Source organism: Otolemur garnettii, unplaced genomic scaffold (genome assembly GCF_000181295.1).
Source record: "Otolemur garnettii isolate 467f Iridium unplaced genomic scaffold, OtoGar3 scaffold00055, whole genome shotgun sequence".
NCBI classification, from domain to species: Eukaryota; Metazoa; Chordata; class Mammalia; order Primates; family Galagidae; genus Otolemur; species Otolemur garnettii.
The window spans coordinates 10,812,554-10,829,765 of record NW_003852450.1 but is presented as its reverse complement, the minus strand read 5'-3'; the positions used below and the strand labels follow the sequence as shown (position 1 = coordinate 10,829,765).

The 17,212-nt window shown below is 35.0% G+C and overlaps 1 protein-coding gene across 1 annotated transcript in view; it reads left to right on the top strand.

Annotated features, from left to right (window-relative positions):
- The window catches only part of NEK7 (NIMA related kinase 7), a 148,119-nt gene extending 131,121 nt beyond the window's left edge, over positions 1-16,998 (top strand). The window contains exon 10 of the mRNA XM_003792306.2: positions 14,027-16,998. Coding sequence (XP_003792354.1) covers positions 14,027-14,137 — 111 coding nt within the window. The 3' untranslated portion in view covers positions 14,138-16,998. The remainder of the gene's footprint in view (positions 1-14,026) is intronic.
- The last annotated feature ends 214 nt before the right edge of the window (positions 16,999-17,212 follow it).

Sequence of the window (17,212 nt, the reverse complement as noted above, 5' to 3'; positions counted from 1 at the left end):
AAAAAAAAAAAAAAAATGTGAGTATTAGGCTCGGCGCCCATAGCCCAGTGGTTACAGCATCAGGCAGATACACTGAGGCTGGCAGGTTTGAACCCGGCCCCGGCCAGCTAAACAACAATGACAACTGTTGTTTGACAGCTGGTGGGAGTTGTGACGGGCACCTGTAGTCCCAGCTACTTGGGAGGCTGAGGCAAGAGAATTGCTTAACCCAAGAGTTTGAAGTTGCTGTGACGCCATAGCACTCTACCCAAGGCAACATAGTGAGACTCTATCTCCAAAAAAAAGAAAAGTTGACTAGGATTTTACCTCAGTAGTTGTTCTTAACAGTTTTCTCTTCATTTTAGGTTAAAGGAGATATGTTTGGGGGAAAAGTACACAGTACTGTCTCAAAAGTACACAGTTGCAGATGGAAGTATATGAGTGGAAATCAGAATGAAAGAGTGATCTTGGTTTGAGAAAGTAGTGTAGGAAGAAGTTAAATTGAAGGCTTAAAAACAATGCTTTGATGAAAGAGAAATTTAAACACCTGTAAAACATTAGAAAGATGGTTAAAATCTTTTTAATGAAGTAGACTGTGTATGATAACAGTGCTCGTTGGTCTCAAATAATTGCTATGGCACATGTTTAGTAATAATTTTAAATTTATTATAAATAAAGAAACTGAAGAGCACGATATTTGTGATTATCTTTTAGTTATATTTTGGAAAATTATTCATTTAGTAAGTCTTTGCTAAGTCTCATGACTACTTTTTACAGGTGAAGAAACCAAAACGTGAATTTGGAATCAGAATTATTAATCCAGTGATCACTTTTCACTCTATTTAATGTCTCTTTTGTTTTAGATTAAAATGTCTCTAAATTTTGTGTCTTTATATCTCCATCTCACAAATGAAAAGTATTTGTTCTTATTAAAAATCAATTAATGAGACTACTACTCACGTATAAAAATGATCCCTTAAAATACCAACCTGAAAGATCACATCCAAAGAAGTAATAGAGGATAGATAAAATCTCATAAACTTCACTCATAAATGGTAATAAGCCTATTTTGGTTTAACCTCCTTTCAGTTGTTTTTGTCTTCCTTTCTTAGTTGGACAATGTCCCCCTCTTTCTTTCTTTCTTTTTTTTTTTTTTGAAGTTAGAGAAATGGAAGGCAGGAAGAGAAGGTTCTACCCTGTGTGGCCTCTCCTGGAATAGTTCAGCAGCACTGCCAGACAGTGTCATCCTTACTGCTTCACTCCAATGTGTAAGAATTTCCTGCATCGTAGTCATTGTTTTTGAGACAAGAAAAATTTCCATTTTCTAGAATATTTAAAAGCTAATATAAGGATTTAAAAGTGTAGCATTTTTTCCTATGGTTGATTATATATGAAATAACAACAACAATAAATTTTTAACAATAAATTGAACTGTAAGTTTTCGATATTTATTAGGTTATTAGAGAGTATCATGAATTTATGTGTCTTTGATTAAAATTGTAATGTTGAATTTTTTTCAACTTTTGAAGTCACCATTTTCTTTAATTACCTTTTTCTTCTATCGACTTGCCTGTTAAAGAAAGAAGGGCAATGACATTATGACCATTTTATGTATGAGCAAGTGGAGACCCAGACACTGTTTAGAGCAAATTCTAGAATTCAGGGCACCTTCTTCTTACGGCATCCCCCTGCTTGTGCTACGAGAACACACAGTGCAAAGTAAACTCTTAGATGTTTTGTGAGTGAGCATTCACGATTTCTAACCTTAGTCGTAGGAATTCTTCATTTTTCTGTTTTCTCTTCTGATCCTTTCACTCACCATATTTATCTAGAATTTTCTTTCTTAAAGGCGTGCTGTGTTAGAAGGCACATGTAGGATCAAGCATTTGCTTATAATACTCTGCGGGCTTGTGATAACTCAGGGACCATTACAGAAACCACAGAAGGTAGGAATACGCAGACATGTAAAAATTACTGCATATATCACAAGAAGATATCAGGTGATATTTGGTCCTTCATATAATAAACAAAAGGAAGTTACACTTTGTCATAATTGCATTAGTGCTTTATTTTTCCAATTGACTGCCTTTAAGGAAAGGAAAATACTTCATGTGAAACCTTTAAAAATTATAACTGATTTTTCTACCTCACATTCTTAAATAATTTCTGTTTACTTTTAAATTCCAAATGTGTTTAAAAGAAGATTTTTAAGAAAGTCAGTAACAAAAAATGTGACCTTTGTTTTTCCTCATAAAGGAGCTGCTTTATGTAAATAAGGGGAAAAAAACAAGATGAGAGTGTCAAGTAGAGAGTATTTTACATTTTTTAAGTTAAACTAAGTTTATAACACTCGTTCATTCATTTGAGCAGTCTGAATATTTTTAGTTTATAGGTGCTAGATGAACAAACTTTTATACAACTATGTAAGTTTTCTGGAGTTTTTTCCTGGAAATTAGCCAATGTTACTCAAATGGTATTGAAAGTTTTTTTTTCTTGTCCCAAGAATATTTAAATGAAGGACATTATATGACACAAATAATATTTGACAGTAAATTTGTACACATATTTCTGCATTTCCTGTAATTACGTAATCAAATACTGAGATAATAACATTTTCTTTAAAATGTAGAGCTATATAATATTAATAAGTGATAGTGTCATTCATTAAAATTAACTTAGCATTGAGTGTTATTTCAAACACAGTTATAACACTGAATTTTCCTTCCTAAAAATTGTTTCAGTAAGTTTAGTATTTTCATCATTTAAAGTATCAGCTGGCTGCCTTACTAAAAGTTGCCATATGAGATGAGATCTTTAAGCTTTGAATGTTCCATTTTTTTGTTTCAAAAATATATTTAAGCAGGCCCTTTGTTCACCTGTGCTTCTGAAGTGACACTGGAGACTTGCTCCTTGAAGACATGAATCCAAAATGGTGCCCTATATTCCGCATATCCTGTGAGACCCTATAAAATCATGTAACTTTCTGTAAGACTTTCACAGTTTTCAAAAGACACTGAATGATCTTCAGTTGTGAAATATAGACATTACATTACTTTCCTTATATCTGTGTAAGATTACTTTCTTTTCTCCTTTCTCTCTACCCCCAAGTCAATCACTAGTGACACTTTAGTGTACAAGCTGGATACGCCTAATCATTTTGTATAAATATCTAACGCTCCAAAATACAGTGTACTTTAATGTATTAGACCCACTTTGGGGTGCTAAAATGTATCCTTGGGTAGATGGAAATTGGGTATATCTGGGAGGCTGACGAAACATAATTGGTCTCAGAGGGATTAAGATGGGGGCGAAAAAGAAACAGTACCAATAGCACTAGTCTTTATTATTCTATTGAGAATTGTGTTAGTGACCTAAAGCTATAATGCACAAAGAGCCCTATTGTTATTACCTGTACGTGACTGAACTTGATCTGTAATTGGGTTATCACCCTGACAACAACTACTGTTAACACTGTCTTCTTTTTAATATTTCTGGTATTGACCTATTTGCTTTGATATCTCTTTAAAATATATAGATCAAAATACATAAGTATTTTCTCTACTTTATTGACAACATTCATTTCCATATGGTTTATGACTTCATAATCATTTAAAAAATATTACGGAGAATTGATTTTTTATTTTGCTCTGTCTGCTTTGTCTCATTTAAGTTTCTGTGTTTGCTTTTTAATTTTTTCTGAAGCATCTGAATGAAATGGTTTTTTCTAATTTTGTAAAGGTTTTTGCATATTCAGGTTTTTATTTTTCCCTTATTTTCAATGTATTATATAAATTAATTTTTTTAAAGCAACAAGCAATCTTTTTTTTTTAATAAATGAGTAGAAAGTAATACAAACTAAATAAAGTTTCTGAGATAACATATCCATAACCTGTCTTTTAAATTTTACTTTTATTAATTTTGTAGTGTCTATTGAGTACTGAAATAGAATTATTTCTATAATTTAAAATAATAAATTGAAAGCTAACTCCTTGAATTTAAGCAGAGAATTTGTTATGAACAACAATTGACTGATACTATTATTAGAAATTGAAATCTGACATAAAGGAATTTATGTCACTTGTTTTCCTTGAACATGATTAGTAATGTAGTACTTGGAATAAATGCAGAGTATTAGATAAATCTTAAATATTTTTAAAGTAATTTCCTTTCTCTCAGAGGTCTACGGAAACTTTGTTAAAAACTTAAGACCAACATTGAGGGAGGTCTCTATGATAATTACCTCATTTTGATTATTTACTGTCTGATTTTGAGAGAAAACCTAGAGGCATTTTTTGTGTGTGTTCATCGGGACAGTATGTAAGTTTATTATCTGGAACAAAGACTTAGAATTCAACCACATTTTTATCTACTTGGAGGGAGTTACTACCACCTTTATGAAATTAGAAATAATATTAAAATTACCATTTTAGTTATAATAAAAATCTGAACATTTTTGTGTCATAATTTAAGTGTATCTCTCACAGATTAAGTTGGCCTATATCTTACCATGAATTTTGCAGAGCCCTAGAGAAAATTTTTGTTTTGTTTTATCAGAATGGGCCTGTGAAATAGGAAGGCAGATCCACTGATTTCAGAAACCAAAGGAGCTGGTGTTGAGAGCTAACATTCCTGGTAAAATCCAGTAGCTAACAATCTATCCTTGACAATGTAGAAGATCACCCCAGGAGGGATTCGGCAGACCAAATTAGAAGTTTTCCTCCAGCAATATGGCATGGTACTATATTTAAAAGCCTGGGGTTCTTTTTTTCCAGGTTGATGTGAGAGGACAACCAGGTCACAATATTTGAATTTGTTAGGTAGAATCCCACTTGTAGTTATGTCTTGCACTCAAAAGGTGTCTCAGCCCCTCCCACCCACACACACACCATGCCCATTCATTGGGAGCACCCCAAATCTCCCTTCTTCCCTTTTCTCCCTCCCTTGTTCTTTTTCCCCCCAACTTGAATTGAAATGAGTTTTTCTTCCCTGTGGGCATGAATTCAGTCTTCTACTGGCTTCATATTAGTATTGAGTACATTAGATATTTGATTTTCCATTCTTATGATACTTTACTAAGACGACTGTGTTTCAGCTCCATCCAGGTATATAAAAGTCACCATCTTTTTTATGGCTATATAGTATTCTGTGGTATACATATACCACAGTTTGTTAATCCATTTCTGAGTTGATGGGCATTTAGATTGTTTTTACATCTTGGCCATTGTAAATTGAGCTACAGTAAACAATCTAGTGCAAATGTCCTTGTGATAAAATGAGTTTTTTTCTTCTAGGTACATGCCTAGTAGTGGGATTGTGGGGTCAATTGGGCAGTCTAATTTGAGTTCTTTGAGGATTCTCCTTCTTAGTTTGCAGTCCCACTAACAATGTAAAAGTGATCCCCTTTCTCCACATCCACACTAGCATCTGCAACTTTGGGACTTTGTGATGTATGTTAATCTTACTGGGGTTAAGTGTTATCTCAGTTGTTTTGACTTGCATTTCTCCAGTGATTAGGGACGGTGAGCATTTTTTCATGTTTGTTAGGCATTTACTTGTCTGTCTTCCTGAGAGAAGTTTCTGTTAATGTCTCTTGCCCAGAGATAGATGGGATTATTTGCTCTTTTTTTGTTGATTAATGTCAGTTCTGTATAGATCCTAGTTTATCAGAAACTGTTGTCAGATTCATAACATGCAAATATCTTTTCCCATTTTGAAGGTTGTCTATTTGCTTTGATTGTTGTGTCCTTAGCTTCACAAAAGCTTTCGGTTTAAGTCCCATTTGTTTATTTTTATTGTTGCTGCTGACGTCTTCATGAAATCTTTTCCCAGGCCAACATCTTCAAGAGTTCTTCCCATACTTTCTTTTAGGATTTTTATCATTTCATAGCTTAGATTTAAATCTTTTATCCATCCTGAATCAATTTTTGTAAGTGGTGAAAGGTGTAGGTCCAACTTCATTCTTTTACATGTGGTTACCCAGTCCTCTCAGTGCCATTTATTATTAATAAGGATTCTTTTCCCCAGTGTGTGCCTTTTCTTGGTTTATGAAAGATCAGATGGCTGTAAAAGACTGGTTTTGTATCTCAGTTTTCTATTTGGTTCCAAATGTCTATGTCTCTATTTTTGTGCCAATACCATGCTGTTTTGATCATTGTGGACTTATAGTCTAAAATCTGATAGAGTGATGCCTTGGGGTTTGTTTATATTACTAAAAATTGCCTTGGCTATATGAGGTTATTTTGGTTCCATACAAAAATAACTATATTTTCCAATTCTTCATAGTATGATGTTGGTATTTTAATGGGGATTGCATTGAATCTATAGATTGCTTTGGGAAGTATAGACATTTTAACAATGTTGATTCTTCCGAGCCAGAGCCTGTATGTTCTTCCATTTGTTAATGTCTTCTTCTACTTCTTTTCCTAGGGTCTCATAATTCTCTTCATAGAGATCCTTCACCTCTTTTGTTAGGTACATTCCTAGGTATTTCACTTTCTTTGAAGCTACTGTGAAGGGAATTGTGTCTTTGATAAAGCTAGACTGCTTCAGTTCAAATCCAGTCCTTGCCTCTTATGACTTTATGATCTTAGGAATGTGAAATTTGACTACTCTGTGAAATTGTATGTAATAGTAGTGTCTACCCCATTGAGGTGTTCATGAAGATTGAATAAATAGTATAAAAATCATAGAATGATTCATAAATATTACCTTTTAGGAAATAGTCTTGTCTCTGCTCTAACACTGGAACTAATATTTAGTTGAAGACCCAGAATTATCTTGTAGAGCATAAAGAGATGTCTTTTGATCTGAAAGTGTTCAGAAAACTATATTTCCAGTTGTCCACTGGAGTCTTAGAAAAACTAATAATTCCATAGGCCATCTAAATATGAATAATGTAACATCTAGATATGTCCACTAGCTGAAAAAAAAGTGCATCTGTTAGTAACCACTTGTCAACTTATTGTATATAATTTAACAACAAAAATTTGATGACAGAAAAAGCCAATGGTTTTTCTCTTCCTCTAATTAATGAATTTTAAACCTTATCTCTTAATACTATTCCTGGTTTAAAATATATAAGTGACTATTTTATCCTTCTATTCATTATGGCAGAGACACAAATTATCATCTAGGAGTGATATTATAATTTTGTATACATTAAAAAAGAAGAGATGAGATCTTGTTTATATATAGCAGTTATTTAATCTGATAAGAGACTATTCATGGATCCATATAAATTTGCATTTTTAACCACATTATTAAAGGCATAAAACTAGTCCATGAATGTTCATAGCATAAAAGTGAATTATTTGCAGTTTTTTTTTTTTGGCCGGGGCTGGGTTTGAACCCACCACCTACAGCATATGGGGCCAGCGCCCTACTCCTTTGAGCCACAGGCACCGCCCAAAAGTGAACTATTTGGTATGATATTTTTCCCTTACTATGAAAAAAGACTATGCCAAAAGAACTCATTTTTAGCCACTAAAGTAACAAGTCTATCTAAATATATCTTTAGAACAACTATTAGTTACTTACTGTATATCCAAGAAAACTACATCAAATCAAGAAATTAGCCTCCACATTAATCTCCTACTTTATATAATTTAAAATCATTTTTTCCAAAAAAGAGCTGAGATAACTTACAGCAAAAGACGTGACTTCTCAATCATTAAAATAGACATATAAGTACAAATGTTGAACCAGGGATAGAAGGGAATGTAAATATGCTTATCCTGATGGCCAACACGGTTAGTGTTGTTGAGCTGCTCATCTGCTTACTCCTTCCTTGATGTCATGGCACAAAGGGGAAAGGGAAAGAGAAAGCAAATGAGTTTCTGTCTTTAAGGAAGACATCTACCGGTTTCTAAGAGAATATAAAGTTTTTCCTACTAAATTATAGTAGAAATAGCTCAGACTTGTATAAGGATCCTTGAGTAATATGCCAGGAAGTATCTACCTTCAACAGCGATTTTATAGGAAATACCAGAATGATATTTGATAAAATCCAAAGCAAGTTTTAAAGCACAGTTTTGGAAAGATGATTTGACAGCTGGATAAACTAATGTGCTCCCAAGATCCAGCCTTCTGGTGAGCTAATTTGATTAAACCATAAAACTTAGTTTATCCATAGTTATAAAGATGAATTCTGTCTTTTACAGAGTCTTAGCCCGAGTTTGGCACACTGTTTAAGATTATATACTCTTTAACAATAACCTGGATTCTATTTTGCTGATTTGCTTAAGGGAAAACAAACAGCACATCAGGTGGACACCCTTAAGGAAATCTGAGGCATCTCCTTACCACTGTGCTCACTTAATGGAAGTCAGACTAATCTCTGAGTGGAATAAAGTAGCTGAGATATTTTTTCTACTCCATAATATCCACCTAAAAATTGGTGTTTCCTGTTAATCTCTAGTAACTCTTCTCTCCTGATTAAAACTCAGGTGATACCTTAAACCAAGCGACATCCTTTCATAGTGGTAATGATTTGAGATTAGTGTTATTGATAATCATTATTCATGTAAAGCTTTACTAGGAATCACAAGAAATTCAAACCAAAAGACCAAGTAAGTAAAAGTAAGCAAGCTGTAACAATGGTAAATGGTAAAAGGGCTGCATTAAGGAGGATTGCTGAGGCCAGGGGTTGGCCACCACCAAGGGCAACATGATGAGAACCTGTCTTTAAATAAAGTTGTAACAGTACCCAGATGTGATGGTGTACACCTGTAGTCCCAGGGTGGCTAAGGTGGGCGATCATTTCAGTCCAGGTGTGCAAGACCAACCTTGCAATACAGCAAGACTTCGTCTCAAAAAAAAAAAAAAAAAAAAAAGAAAGAAAGAAAAGAAAAAGAAGGAAGAAAGAGAATAAAAAATCTAGATTCCAATTGAAGTTCCACCATCAATTTTTAAATTAGTTCTTAGTTTTTTCATCTATAAAATGAGATTGGGAGGTTTACAGTGCATTAAAAATAAATATTACAAATAAAATAATACAGAAGATTTTGTAAAATATTGAATTCTGTGTAAATATGGGATATTTTTATATGCAGAATGCCTGTCCTTAAGCAAGACTAAGTTAACATATATTTAAGAGAACCACACAAGTCAAAATTATGTCCAGTGTAGGTTCATAACTTTTCACTTGTGCTGTGTCCTAAAATATGGTCAAAAATTATTTAATATATCCAATTCAGTTATTTAGGATATGGAATTCGTATTTCTACCCAGATCTCAGGATGTGAGTATATCAATGTAACAGCTTCACAACCCAAAGCGTCCCTCTTTCCCTCCCAAGATCACTCCTCCTCCTCCTCTGTTACCCACTTCTGTTAATGGCATCACTTCCCTTTCAGATACCCTGGTAAAAACATCTGATGAATGCTGTCTCTCACCTGAAATCTTAGACAAACTAAATCGAGCATTCTGCTGGCATTGCTCTATTTTGCCCATTTTTAACTATACCAAGAAAATAGGTGCTAAAGCTCTAATGAGCTCTCTTTCTTGCCTTAAATACTGATTTCCTGTTGCCTGTGTGAATAAGGTTCTCACCACCTTAAATCTTTCTTTTATTTGGCTTCAGCATATCTTTGCATCCTGTTGCTACCCTGTCATTCAGAAGTGTTTGCCATTGCTCTCACACACCTGTACTTATTTTCCAGGGCTGAGCACCTGTGATCATTCCCTTACCTTTGCACAGAATTCCCTCTTCCCATTTTATGTATTATGTTCATGCTTCAGACTTCTGCTCAGATGCCACCTCCACAAAGCCTTCCCTTTTTTCCTCAGCCAGAAGTTACCCATTATTCTTCCAATCATTGAGAACAAGCACTTAGTGCTCATCCAGTATCCGTCCACTTTAAGAGAAAAACATACTTTAAATGAAGCACAATAAAGTGTCAAAAGGGCTTTAATGAAAGTGTGTGAAGGGTACATGGAGGCCAAGTAGAAAATAATAATTTCTACATGGAAAATGGTGTAATGAGGGAAGGCTTTAGAGAAGAGAGAATGTGGTGAGATGTGTACTTAAGGCAGGCAAGAGGGCCAGGGGATTTCAGGGAAGCATTATAAACAAAGGAGCAGCATAAAGATATCAGGGCATGAAGCAGGTGAGCACAGAACTACAAGTGCTTTGTCACAGCCACTCTAGGGAAGGATAGGAGAGGGAGGTGGAGTTTAGGGCTAACTATGAGGCTGGAAAGGTAAGCAGGAGCTAAATTTTAGAGACCCATGTTACACCAGGCTAGGGTACATACCAGACTTTCCAGTAGGCAACTGAGAGCCATTGAAGCTTGCAGTGGAAGTATAATTAACTTGGTAGTTAGGCAGTGCTAGGGAGGTTGGAAGACTCTTCCAAAAGTGTGGCAGTGGAGATTGTCTGGCAAGAACAAACCCAAGACTGAAGCAGTCTGGAAACAGCGGGACTTGGTGATTATTAGGCAAGTTGGGAGGAAGTATGATGAGGTGTCTCGTATGAATTTCAGATTTGTGGCTTGAGAAATTGGAGGTGCTATCCAAGATAGGAAGCACTGGTCACGGGAGAAAAAATAGTAAGGTCTCAGTTTTAAACATTTTTAATATGACTATTTATGGGCAGGCATGCTCACAAGGCAGGTGGAGATGTATGAACTGAGCCTGCAGAGAGGTCTGGGCTGAAGACACAGATTTGTGTTCCTGGGCATGTTGGTTGTTACTGAAACCTTGGCCATAGATGTGCTTGTTTAGGATAAGAAGGTACAGTGAAAGGGAGAGGAGATAAGGAAAGGAAAAACTTCGGGCCGCACCAGCATTTGAAAGATTGTCAAAGAAAGATAAACTTACCAAGGAAACTTGTAAGGACACGACAGAGAAAATGAAGTCCTGGCTCGCTCTGAACATACATACATCCAAGTGGAGAAGACTGAGGAGGGTGACAGGACGGGGAAATGGACTCACAGAAATCAAAGCACAGCTGTACTGGAGGAAGGACAGGGGCGCGTGCTCATATTTTGGCTCTGATGTGGCATTTTTAAAAACAAGCTGTGTCTCTGAGAAACAAAGACAAAAATGGAATGAAGGTGAAGATCACAGCCGAGTAATCAAGAAACTGCCATGCTGGATGACATTCAAGTAAATGTCAAAACGATCCGAGATGATGCTTGCAGTACTTGCGATGGAGAAGAACACCGTTGGCTGGGTGTCCTCAGAAAATGAGGTGCAGCAGCTCAGAGAAGAGGAGGAAAGCAATGATGCCTTCTGGGGGCAGCGGCACCTCCCTCACAAACACATCTTGGGATACTTACCACTCTGTGGTTTATGACAGTTGTTACAGGATTTCCTTGATCTCACATTTGTCTCTTTGTTCCATCCATCTTCCTCCCCTACATTGAAAGCTGTTAAGTGGCCTTGCCATATGCGTTTCATTTATTGCTTTATCCTTGCCACCCAGTAAAGTGTCAGGTACGTAATTTTCCGTAAGAAATTACTAAATGATCAAATGAATGAATGAACAGATGAAAAGGGAGGAAGCAAGGAGCAAAACGGAAGATTCAGTCAGAAGGAAGATGAATCCTTCTCTCACCTTCCCTGTGGGCAGGTTCTTTATCATCACATGCCTCCCACGTAGGGCCCCTTACACAGCAGGTCCTTGGTGAGCTGAGTCAGAGTTGCTACCAAAGCATTTTTTAATTTCATACAGTTTCAATGTTTTATTAACTTGGTTTATTATGCAACAATAATAGTTTAGGGAAAATTTTACCAGCAGATGGACTCATAAATATGATGGGGTATGCATATTTTATATTTCACATATTTGATCTTATGCAGTAATAACTTTGTTAATATTTCCTCTGGAAAAGAAAAACCACATGAAAATAAACTTCATATTTGATGGAGATTGAACCAATAACAGGGGAGGGAAACGCAAACATGGCCTTGCCTTGGCTCTGTCTCCCCTGGGGGGACTGGGGTTACTGACTGACCTGTCACCCCTTTCTGAGGCCATCCCCAAGGAGCAGTTAAGCAGTTGCTTCCTGGTGCTCTCTATTGACCATATTTTTTCTTTTTCTCTTTATTTACTATATTCTATGTCTTTTTATTATTTCTAGTTCTCATCCTTTACTTTGGAGAGCTGGAGAATCAGCCCTCTTCAACTCAACTTCATCATTGTATCTCTAATCCTGCCTTTCCTTATGCCAGGAGATTTAGGGTCAGACGTTCCTTATGAGTAGTTGCAAATTTGACCTTATTCTGAAATATTGTGCAAAAAAAGGAAAGTTTCTGAACCAGCTTAAAGGATGAGGTAGCATTACGAAGCCAAAAAATTGTAACTATCCACTTGTATTTTGGTTAAATTTAATAAGTTCTTGTACCACAATTATCTTTCTCCTGCCAACCTTTCTGCTTCCTTTACCATTTTTATCTCTAAAGAAAATATCAGCTAGCACAGCTATGTGACCTGTTAGAACATATCATCTTATAAAATATGTATCATTATATAAGTACTTTCCCTACTTTTCTCTGCATTGTGCATAACCAGAGGTGTTTGTTTTTATTCTTACTGGTAAAATGCCAACCTCTTTTCAACTTAAAATTCTCTTAGATCATCACAATAAAATGTCTTGTGTATTGCTATATTCCTTAAGGGTTTTAAAGACTATGCTCGTTTGCAAAGAGTCTTGAGAACCTCTCAGTCATTGTAACATTACCATCCAACATTGTTTAATTTCTAAATGTGGCTAACGTTGAATCATTAAATTTCATTCTGCTAGAATCCTACAATCAAAGGGATTATTACTAGAAGAACCCTTCTCACTCTTCTCCAGCTTCCCTTTTTAATATGAATGGCGAAGAAATAAACCTTTAGAGACGGTGACTGCCTAAGGACACAAAGTAACAGCGCCTTCACTGAGACTGCTTTCCACTCACTACCCTTTCCTTCCCAAACTCTGACCCCTCACCTTCCAGGCTCCTTTCCATTCCTCTTCCTTCAGAATGACATTTCTCACTGGCTTAGGCTTCTCCATAGCACTACGAACATATTCAGCCTGCACATTTTAATACCACTTCTGTTTCTTCTAGTTGAAAATTGGTTCGTTTCTTCTAGTTGAAAATTGGTTTATCGTAGAAGGCAAGGACTGTGAAGAAGTTATGGTAATTGAATAATTTGCTAAGTGGCCAGAAGGAATTATGCAAGTTTTCTAAATGTCCACATATTCCTAAAGACAGCCTTACCAAGCAAAAGCATTTGATTTTCTCTGATTCTATTTGTTGTCTATGAAAGATCATATACAATATTGTGATGACACGTAGTTTTCTAAGTTGTTAGCAACTAGAATTGAGAATAAATTATTACATTCTTCTACCTGCTAGGGCCATGTGGAAGGGTATTTTTTTAATTTATTGAAATGTGCCTTCTTTTGTGATGTAAATAAGCAAACCTCAACTCTCTTGCCTATAAAGTGGGGATATTTACTTCACCATAGAGGATTAGAGTAATGCTTATAAAATCTCTTCTTTGTAATTATTACTCTTAGTGTAGAGGAATGCTGTTTCTCTAATATAAAGCTTAATATAAAACCTTTTATATATTTATATAAAATGGTTCATGATAAATGTATATATAATGGCTATGTACCCTAATTGCCTATATGAATAAAGTTTAAATTTCTAAGTAAGGCTAATGTGGTAAGTTACTCATCAAATATGCATAAGTATACCTGCAATTAACTTGGAGGCTTCTAGTTAAAAACATACAATATTTAGTGGCTGCTATCTTTTGAAAAGCTATAAAAACCAAAAAATCTATTTTAATGCCTCTAATTGTGTGGAAAAGACTGCTCAGTTAACATTAACACTCGCAATGAATACGCATCCATCTTAGAACACTTAACTGTAAAATCATTGACAGCAGTCTTTTATGTGTATATATGTAAGAAATATCTATATATTTCTAGTAAAGTGAATACTTAGAAAATATACTTTCCTTGTAAATCCATGGCTATGCAGAATTTTCTTTTAAATAACTAGAAAAGTTGTCTTAAGCGGGTTTATTGTTTCTCGTTCTTTGCAGCTACGACAGTTAGTGAATATGTGCATCAACCCAGATCCCGAGAAGCGACCAGACATCACCTACGTTTATGATGTGGCTAAGAGAATGCACGCGTGCACCGCGAGCAGCTGAACAGTGCAAGAGCATGAGGAACAGCATACAAATAATTTAAAGTATTGTCGTGCAAATCATACCTCCCCATTTATGTCTGGGTGTTAAGATTAATATTCAGAGCTCATGTGCTTTGAATCCTTAACCAGTTTTCACATAAGCTTCATTTTGTACCAATGTAAATCACCTTGTAACCCCCAAATGACTTTGGAAAAATCAAATTGCATGTTTGGAGAATAAAAGAAACAGGATGGTTTTCAATAGATAAAGGTTTTTAGAATTGTTTAGAGTTTTCTGCCGATAAATTGTGTTCAGATATGGAAGGGGCAGCTTGGCACACATCAGGATAGACTCGAAACCCGAGGAACAGTACCTGAACAGGTGACTTGCTTGGTTTTTAGTAATTTATGGACACTGAGTTGAACACAATTGTGAACTTTGGTGATTATTTTATTGTTAAAAGTTTGAAGTATGCGTTTTAGTTTTTAGCATTGTAGTTTCCAATATATTTCGTATGATAAATGTAGACAGAAACTATTTGAGAACCATTTAAAATTCTTGGCTTGCAACTATTAAATGTGAAAAGATTTGGGGACAAAATGTGAGTCAGACACTGAAGAGTATTTTTTGTTTTAATATCTTTGATATTGTCTTTGCATTGAAATGGTATAAATGAATCCATTTAAAAAGTGGTTAAGGATTTGTTTGGCCGGTGTGATAGTTATTTTTAAAGTTGCACATTGCCCAAGCTTTTTCTGTGTGTTTTTATTATTGTTTGTACATTTGAAAAACATTCTTTGAATAACCTTACAGTACTATATTTCAATTTCTTTATAAATTTAAATACATTTTAACTCATAATTGTACACTATAATGTAACCATATATTTTTATTCATAGATTGTATTGAAGTTCAGATTGGTTCCCTTCAGAAATTTTTTTATATACAAGTTACTTTCTTATTTATATTGTATGTGCATTTTATCCATTAATGTTTCATATTTTCTGAGAACATAATCCTCTTTTAAAATGTTTGCTATATCACACTTTTTCTGGATGGAAAACATTTTTTTTTTTAAAGCTTTTTAAATTTGGGGCCTCCCGGTATGCATGTGTCTGGTCTTGTTAAAGAGGAAGAAAGGATGTGTGTTATGCTGTACCTGTGAATGTTGATACAGTTTCTATTCTTTGACAAGGTTGTAATTCTAGAATATGTTTAATGAAATGAAAGTGACCATTACTACAGCCGGAATTGTTAGGAGATTAACATTTCTAATGAGAAGCTTTCGAGCAGAGTACTGTATTTGTGCACGAAGATGACCGAGATGGTAATGCTTTGTTTAGTGTAAGGAAATGGGCAGAGTTTAGCTGACGCTGTCGTGCAGATGTGTTTTTCCCTGAATGCCTTCATATCAGTGGAGACCAGTTCCTCACAGAAGTGTGAAGGGAAAAAGCCAAGAGGCAGTCACTGTTTAAGGACAGGCCGCACCAAAATACCCTGGGATGGATCGTCCTGCCAACGTGAGAACCTCGTGCTCAGAGAACACCTCCCCTTCGCCTATGGAACTGCTGGGTTTGTTTTTCATACGCTCCTTTGAATTATTTTCAAGTCTTATGTAATTTTAAAAATGTATAAAGAGCAAAAAGTATAAACTCTTGTATTTCAAGATTTGGTCAGTCACACATGGTACCGGAAGAGTGATTTTATTTTGGAATTAGACAAAGGAAATCTGGTTGGGTTTCTTTTGTTTTGTTTTCGTTTTATGAGGGCTGAATGCATTGTTTCTCCCAAATTCTTGTGACTTTTAACCTTGACAGTGATCACCCACAGACTTAACTCCAGAAATGCAAGAATTGTTGTTGTTGACCGTTAACGTCCTGCTCATTTTGACGTAACGGAATTGACTCCGATGGGATGTTCTCTGGTGGGAACAGATGCTGTCCTTTTTCTTGCAATCGTTAAGAGTACATGGATCTAAAATTCATTAGCTTGACCCCTCCACACTGACTTTTAAGTAAAGATTTAAGCTTTTCTTCTCAGTGAATGTATCTGCTAGAAGGAAATAGCTAGAAAGCATTTAATGATCAGGGAAAGCATTATTTTCTACTTGTGGAAACTTTCTGTTTTGGATATTATATCTTTTTTTTTTTTTTTAATCTAAGTGTTCATATTTTTCCTGAGGAAACCACTGTGTAAAAACCAAATTTTAATTTTTAATGGGATCATTTCAAAGAATTATGAAGATGATTAGAAGTTCTAATTTTTATAATCACCTATAAGATGTTCTCTCTTTATTTTTGTTTATAAGTAAATTTTATATTAAGTTAAACATTTGAATTAATTTCAGAAGCAGTGATATGAAAGAGATGTCTGATTCTAAACCTTCTTTAGACATTGGTACCTGTTACCCAGGGGAAAATGTGGGGTAACTTTGTTTTGCATAGTGAGGTTTAGAAATTGTGGATAAAGGGTATCTCTGTATAAATAAAGTGCTCAACAATGTGCAATGATTGTAAATTTAGTAAGATACTACAACCATTTCATGAATGCTTTACCATTCTATATAGTATCTATTACAACACACCTCTCTTTGATCCATATACTTTAGGTGTTGCTGTTAACTTTTACCATATTTATTTTAACCAAAATGTTATTCACATTAACTGTTAATTCTTTAAAACGAATGTATTATGTTCATAACCCACAAATGCATAATTACCCTGTGCTTCATATTTTAATAGTACTGTAATATGGACATCTTTTGTGAAACTTGTATTTTGTTATGCTTTAAATACACAGACAAAAAATACTGTTACTAGCTTTGAAAATTATACATCCTAATATAAATAAAAATATGAAAATAAAAAATGAGTACAGTAAAATTTGTTTACCTGATTTTTTTTTCCCCTTAAAGTCTACCATTGTTTATTTCACTTAACACTCCACCCGCGGCAACAGTTCTTACACGTTTCCATAACTTTGCCATTTTGGAGAAACATAAGCATTGAGATAAAGATAATAATAGCGCTTCAGATCCTAAGGAGTAGTTTTCTGAGTACATATTATACCAAGGCACATCTTCTCATACTCTGTTCT